This window comes from Cimex lectularius, unplaced genomic scaffold, assembly GCF_000648675.2.
Source record: "Cimex lectularius strain Harlan isolate CLEC.00 unplaced genomic scaffold, Clec_2.1 scaffold10, whole genome shotgun sequence".
Taxonomy (NCBI): Eukaryota; Metazoa; Arthropoda; class Insecta; order Hemiptera; family Cimicidae; genus Cimex; species Cimex lectularius.
Genome location: NW_019392665.1, coordinates 951166 through 958585, shown reverse-complemented (window position 1 = coordinate 958585; position 7420 = coordinate 951166). Strand labels below are relative to the sequence as shown.

General features: G+C 35.4%; 2 protein-coding genes across 3 annotated transcripts; one reads left to right on the top strand and one right to left on the bottom strand.

Moving 5' to 3' along the window:
- Positions 1–164: 164 nt before the first annotated feature.
- On the top strand, positions 165–1649 carry LOC106667316 (39S ribosomal protein L55, mitochondrial). Its single transcript, XM_014395191.2, has 3 exons — positions 165–231; positions 1204–1348; positions 1412–1649. The coding sequence occupies exons 1-3, from the start codon at positions 215–217 to the stop codon at positions 1559–1561; spliced, it is 312 nt and encodes a 103-aa protein (XP_014250677.1). The 5' UTR covers positions 165–214; the 3' UTR covers positions 1562–1649.
- Positions 1559–6076, bottom strand: LOC106667313 (protein brambleberry-like). Of its 2 annotated transcripts, none has more exons than XM_014395188.2 (10): positions 5669–6076; positions 5291–5419; positions 5050–5235; positions 4773–4995; positions 4598–4714; positions 4363–4542; positions 4095–4301; positions 3885–4031; positions 1958–2028; positions 1559–1886 (listed from the first exon to the last, which is right to left on the bottom strand). In XM_014395188.2, exons 1-10 carry the CDS (start codon positions 5903–5905, stop codon positions 1698–1700), a joined length of 1686 nt encoding a protein of 561 aa, XP_014250674.1. In that variant the 5' UTR covers positions 5906–6076; the 3' UTR covers positions 1559–1697. The 2 variants fall into 2 exon arrangements, with proteins under 2 accessions (XP_014250674.1, XP_014250673.1); XM_014395187.2 differs by having other exon boundaries at positions 5291–5422; positions 5669–6055.
- Between the last annotated feature and the right edge of the window lie 1344 nt (positions 6077–7420).

Genomic DNA, 7420 nt, shown 5'->3' with positions numbered 1-7420 from the left:
AAAAATACGTATTCTACCTATAATTAATTTACTATTATTATTAAAAGTATATGAATTGTAAAAATTATTTAAAGAATTAAAATCCAAATATACATATAATTTCAACATTATTAACAATACTCATTCAAAAAAATAAGCAAATTATAAATTAACATACCTGCTTTATAACCTGGGCTTTACCTTATCATTGATAAAAGTCGGTAATAACAGACAAATGCTTAAAATCCACTTGTAAGTGTAAAAATTATAATTTATTATAATTACTAATACGTATCTTAAATCAAATTTTTATGGGGATTAAAATTCATTTTGAATTATTAATCTATTTATGTTTAGGGGTTTAATAGACCAAATTACTTCTTTCAATTAATTATTCTTTTGATGTAAGGTCTTGGTTGAGATGAAAAAGTGTCACGAGCGGGATTCGAACCCACGACCTTCGGTTCAATACGCCGCTGCTCTAACTACTTGAGCTATCGTGACCGTCGTTCATTTTTAGTATTAAACTGGAAAAGTAGAATATTTCGGCTAATTGTTGGGAATGCGTGTTGCATAATTTTTGGGCCATCAGAAGTGCCTACAATTCTGAGAGTCTATCTACTCTTCCACAAATAACCCAGACACGGTGTAAACAAAGCGAAATAAAAACGCCCGGGTGTTTGTGATTGGGAAATGCAGGCCGTTCCTAGGCGACCGCCACAGAGGTAATTACAGTTGCCCTGACAAGTGGCTTTATTGCTCAACCCTAGTGTTAGGTAATGCCCTGATGCTGCTGGAAAAGCCCGACTAACCGGTGAAGAAAAACATTGGGTCAAATGTTTTCAGCAGCATCTACTGGACATTCTGGGGTTTTTTATATTTCCATCCAATGGATTTTTTTTTTTTTTTTTCACTCATCATGGCACTGTTCCCCCCGGCACATTATCATTTAAATATTATACAAGGTTCTGTGTAAATTAAAGTTGGGTTTTAAATTTAAAATTAAATTATAGAAAATAGTTACTAAAGCAAAAGATTAAATAATTAAATAAAAAAGTTCTCTTTTTTTTTTCTTCTTCAAAATCACAGTAATTTATTTAATCCTGTTGAAGAAAATTTTAAATTTTCACCTTTTTTTTGTCCTTCATTTAGATAGAAAAAGTGTCCATTGATATCGTAGTTTTTTTTCTCCCTTTACAATACTTCCTCTGACTGTTTTCGCAGGTTGAGATGCGGTCTGAGCAGCGCGAGCGCCGCTTTGACGAGGCCCCACCGAGGAAAGTATTTTCTCGAGTATCCTACGAAGGTGGTCCTGTCAGATGGTTCGAGTATCACCGTACGCTACCATGAGCCTCAACAAATAATAAAGGTATAAATACATATGGTAAATAATTTAATTCTTCCCATTTGGTAATAAAAACATTGTACTCAGTTGCCTCTAGACCTGTCGACTCTTTCGGAAGCGGAGGCGAAAGCGCGACTCGAACGACGCAGGCCGAAGGTGAAAGTGGTTATCGAAAATGATGACATCGGCATTATCGACAAGAAAAAATATCTTAAATTAATAAAAAATAAAAAGTAACTAGCCAAAATGATCTCTAATTATCATTTACAACATCATTTGTAACATTAAAAAAAAATCAAAGTAATAAAAACAATTATATTACAAAGTGTCAAAAACAAAAAATTACACACACACACACAAATTTCCGTAAAATCTATCTTAGGTGAGATCGACAGTAAGTGCTGCCACGGAAGGCCTTGTTCCTACAAGGTGCGCCGACCCGTGTGACACTGGCACATAGCGTCTTCCCAGAGCTGGCAACCGAATGCGAAGGAGTCGTATGGCGTTGCTCCCTTCTACGCAAGCTTGAAGCAACAGACTGATCATCGTCTTGTTTGTGCAACTGTAACGATTTTGTTTTTTAGTTGTTGTTAATTAGTAGATTAAAAAATAAAGAAAGAAAAAATTGATTACTGGTTCGACTGGACATGTGAAGGAATTCACTCCGTTTCTGTTGATGAAAGTACTGTCACCGTTGTATTTACCTGGCAGCAGAAAAAAAATTATCACGAAATGTTTCAATGTTAAAAACAGACTTGTGAATTCAATTATCTTCAAATAAATCAGTTTAGTATTCATTTCATTCATTCAGTTCCAAACGCAATAAGTCACTGATTCGATCAATCAGTACCAAACAAACCAATAAATCGACTACAAATTCACTTCTAACGTCCAATCAATCGGTAACAAACAAAATCCAGTCACTGATTCAAGAAATCGATTACAAATTACAATCAGTTTTTGTCCAATCAATCCATTACAACTTCAATACAGTCACTGATTCAATGTATCAGTAAAAGATTCGCTTCATTCAATCAGTAACAAATTAGATACAAATTTTCATAAGTCACTTGTTCAATCAATCAGCTATAAAACTCATTCTGATCAATAAATTACAAATTAATTATCATCATTTAGTCATTCATCCAATCTCCATCAGTTACACACTCATACAACCAATTTTATACAAATTAAATGCAGTCATTCATCAAATCAGTCAGTTATAAAAATCAATCCAATCAATCAGTTACAATCCTCAATCTAGTCACTGATTCAATTGATTACAAATTCAATTCTGATTAGCAATCAATCTGTTATAATACTCAATCCAATCAATCAATTACAAATTAACTTCTGGCCCTTAACCATCCAATCCATCAGTTACAAACTAAATGTACTCACTCATTTCATCAATCAGATACAAACTATAATGTTACTCATTACATCAATTATAAAACTCATCCAATCAATCAGTTACAAACAACCAATCACTCAGATACAAATTAACTTCAGTCACTCGACAAATCAATCAGTTACAGCACTCAAACCAGTCACTGGTTCAATCAATCTTATTAAAAATTCACTTCTGACATTCAATCAATCAGTTTCAAACTCAGTCCAATCAATCGGTGATAAATTAACTTCTGGCATTTAGTCATTCATTCAATCCATCAGTTACAAACTCAATCTGCTAACTCATTCATTCAATCAGTTAAAAATTCAATCCAATCAATCGGATACAATTAACTTCCATCACTCGCTAAAACAATCACTTGCACTACTCAATTAATCATCAATCAGTTATAAAACTCAATCTAGTAATTTCAATTAAATCAATCTGATATAAAGCCCAACTTGATCAATAAATTACAAAAGTAACTTATATCGTTTAGTCACCATCCAATGCATCAGTTACATACTCAATCCAATCAATCGGATACAAATTAACTCCAGTCACTCACCAAATCAATCCATTATGAATCTAATTCTATACGTTCTTTCAATCAATCGATTACAAATTCACTTCTGACTTTCAATCAATAATTTTCAAACTGAATCCAATCAGTTACAAATTAACTTCTATCACTTTGCTATCCAATCCATCAGTAAAAAATTCAATACACCACTCATTTGATCAATCAGCAACAAACTCGATCTATTCATTGACACGATTAATCGGATACAAATAACCACGAGTAACTCATTCAATCAATCGGCTATAAAACCCAAATTGATCTATAAATTACAAATTAACTTCTATCATTTAGTTAAGAATAGTAGAACACAATCCAATTACTCATTCAACCAATGGATACAAATTAACTTCAGACTCTTACCAAATCAATCAATTACAATCCTCAATCCAGTCATGATGCAATCAATCAATTAAAAATGTACTTCTGACTTTCAATCAATCATTTACCAAACATTTGCTAAATTCCTGAATCATTCTGAGTTTCTAAGTAGTTCATTTATGCACTAGTTTCCTTAATCAGGCAGAAAATCAATCAGTTATAAGGCCAGTCCTTTATTCTCTAGAAATATAAGTGTGAAACTTTACCAGTGAGCCAAGCATCGACTTTAGACAATGAATCATCATCGTTGATTCTGGTGTAATCCCGCCTCAGCGTCATTGCCTTCTGCATCATTCCATTTGTCCGGCTGTAGTTTTTGTTGTAATTCCTTACCGCGATGAACAGGCGATGCGCTAAAGATAGAGGAGCAGTAGAAAAAATAATTAACATTAAATAATTAAAATTGCTATATTTACTCAAGGCAATGATTATTGCGGCGCCGTAAAACCCGACCAGGCCGGCATTAGCCTGGCGAAAGTGCACAAGGGAAAAATTGAGAATGGCGCTCAAAATCAGAAGCCACCTGAGGAATAAAGGTACGTAGAAAAAGGAACAAAAGATCATTGCGATCGCCATGCACAGGCCGTGTGCCGTCATTTCAAGCAAAGTGTTCAGGTTTTCGCCTGAAATATACATTTTAAAAAATCTTCTTAAAATCTTTGTACAAAATAATTGAAATTATACCGTCTACGCCGGAGAATCTTTCAAAATGTTTGAATGCACTCCTGACGACTTCTTTCGCCGAATTTACACACGAGAGTATTGAGTCAAGCCGGTGGTTGATTTCGTCCACTGTCTTGAAACTCCTTTCATAACCACGGTTCAAATCATCATCTTTCTTTTTCAACTGGCCCAATGTCTCGACTGAGAAAAATAAAATTGTTATTAAACTCAATGACACGTGTCGTGTACAACTCACCAACTGTGTCTCTTATACGGGCGACGATTTCTTTCAGCTCTGTCAGCTCAGCCTTGACCTTGTCCTGTTCGGCGCCTCTGTCTCTTATCTCATCCTCCATTTGCCTTGCAACCGAGTCTATTTGAAATTTAAAATATTTAATTTTAAATTTTTAAAAACATTTTATTAACATTACCTAGTCCATGCCGAATCTCGGCCCTAAGTTGCAACGCCAACTCGTGGTTTTCTAGTAGCCGTTCGTTGGCTTCTTTCATCTTCTCGACTCCGCTCGTCAATCTTTGTACAAGAAAAGTCTCGGCGGATTTTATCTTCGAGTAGGACAGCAAAACGTCCCTTTGGTTCTTGGAAAGCTTCTCGAGCGTGAAGTCCGCCTCGCCCTGGACGGATTTCTGTTTCTCCTGAACAAAATTTAATTATAGACCGAGTGGAATCGAAAGAACAATTTTTATTACCTGGAATTTTTCGATGGCTTCCAAGTGGCTTCTAGTTGTATCGACTAGCTTGTTTATTATCATCTCAGCCGAGGCGCGGAAATGCTGTTGTCTTGCCGCATAGCAAACAGCTCTCGCACGGTTCGTCATGATGTGATACGTGTTCCACACCTCGGGGGACATGTCCTTTGTGCACGTCACTAAAGGCTGTAAAATTTTGTTTAAAGTAAGTTACAGTACATTTCTCAGGTTTTTTCCTCACCGTATTATTGTCGCACGGATATGTCTCCCGGCCTTCCAGGTCTGACTGGCAGTTGAGCAGCCCGATGGCGAGTCTTGCTATACCTTCGTTGTTCAGGCGTCCGCAGCTCGTTTTCAACTTCAGCACAATCTTCTCAAACAAATTCATAAAATAGCTAACTATAGACTAATTACTTTTTTTTTTTTTTAAAGGAAAATAGGTCGGTAATGTAAAACAGAGAAACATCTTTCAGAAAATGTGGCAGTGGTGGAACCATAGCGCTCAGCACTTCCAGGCTCCAGGTCTCGCCATCAACAGATAACCTTAACGTACAAACATGGTGACTGGAGAAATGAAACAGCGAGACCCGGCGGACCACGATAGTCTTAGAATGCTTACTTTTTGTTCGCAGACGTCGAGCTGGGACGGCGGGAGGTCGGCGATCCTTCCGGCCTCGTTGATGAACTTTTCGTCCGGATCCAGCTCCTCGTATGCCACCCTGGGTCCTGTACCGTGACGTTCGCCCTCCGTATCCGAGAATCCGAGCCATGCCCAACTCCAGGAAGACGGGGCCGAGCCGACAGCACCGACGGACACGAACGCGCTCCAAACCCAGATGCGGAACTCGATAATCATCTCTGCTCCTTTTTTTAATATAAGACTGAATAAAATCTTACCCGGTTTACATTATGTCAAAATGAGGGGGAAACTTCGAAAATTAGTAAAATAAATGAGGACCGTTTCTAAAACGTCTTGTAACTCTCGGAGTCTCGGCTGAATGCATAAACATTTTGCAACCTCCCGGAAAATTTCCCTCGTTTAAGAAAATAACCTTCCACAAAAGAAATGGTTTATTACTTTTAAATATATATTAATAAAAAAAACTATTAAATAACATTCATTCAAAAATTACAAAAAACAAAAGTGTATAAGTGTATAAAAATTTTTGAAAAGATTTCCTTAAAAAAAACTTCAAAACGACCAGCATTTTGAAACCTCCCCGACATTTGGCTCTCAAAACTCTGATTTAAATCTCCACCGGCCAGCAGATAATATTATAAACTTTTATTAACTTTCAAAATCTTTCAAGATTAAATAAATTTAATTACAACAAAAATCAATATAAAGGGCGAACTGAATTAAAATCACAAAAACCGTATTTGAAAGGAGACGGAGGCCTTTCTACGACAGTCAAACCTCCTTCCAGGGCGCAAATATAAATTGAGGTTCTGGTGGCAAGTGTAGAAGCTAAGTAGATTTTTCCTCTCTTTTAATTTAATAAAATAGCACTTTCCAATGATAATTAATATCTAAAACCATCCTAAATCACTAGTTTTAATATTCTGACATCAACTATGCCAGGCCAAACTGATCGTGATGTTCAGTAATGATCAAATTACAGGTTCATCACCTAGCATACGACAAAAGCTTCATGCCATGAAATTTGAAGTGTTTTGCTATTTTTTAACTTTTGCCTTTTTTTTTTCTCTTTTTATAGCAAAGTGTTCAAATTTTTGTTGGACCACCAACGATGGGGGGGGGGTCCTCGTTATTATTAAAAATCAGTCCAATAATAAAGCCCTTTTTGACTTGAAATTATTAATTTATAATGCTCTCTCAAGGGCGATAATTTCCTATGGTGCTCAAATCTGGAGGAGACAGCTCCTCAAACAGTGGAAAGAACATTTAATATTTTAGTTTTTTTAAAAGTGTTAAACCAACTATATATTTCAAGAAAGATTTTGTTACCAACTTTCTTGTACACAGCTAAATTGAACACAGCTTGGGTGTTCCTTCAACATTCCAATTTTTTTTTTTGTTTTTTTTTTCCGGTAAGGCTGAGTGTTTCGATGATTAAACCAGTCTGATGGGTGTTAGTTTTTAGTTTTAATTCCCTATTGGAGAATGTTGGGACTGATTCAAGTTACAAACCTACTTTTAGGATTGAGCAAAGCTTATTTATTAAAAAAATATATATAATATTTAAATTTTAAGGCACTTTTACAATAAAATTGAGACTGAAAAAAACATCCTTAATGTAATAAAAAATATTCCAATGAAATGTGATTTATAAACAAAAAAAATTATTGAACAAAACGGCATTAAAAAAAATCATTTTTCTATTTTTTTAATAGAAATAATACACAAATG

Excerpts from the sequence above, each read along its gene's own strand:
- LOC106667313 (XM_014395187.2), bottom strand. The coding sequence starts at position 5,905 with ATGATTATCGAGTTCCGCATCTGGGTTTGGAGCGCGTTCGTGTCCGTC. Across the intron at positions 4,715-4,772 it reads CGAGATTCGGCATGGACTAG|ACTCGGTTGCAAGGCAAATG; the intron begins GTAATGTTAATA and ends AATTTCAAATAG. Across the intron at positions 2,029-3,884 it reads AGTCGATGCTTGGCTCACTG|GTAAATACAACGGTGACAGT; the intron begins GTAAAGTTTCAC and ends TTCTGCTGCCAG.
- LOC106667316 (XM_014395191.2), top strand. Across the intron at positions 1,349-1,411 it reads AGCCTCAACAAATAATAAAG|TTGCCTCTAGACCTGTCGAC; the intron begins GTATAAATACAT and ends CATTGTACTCAG.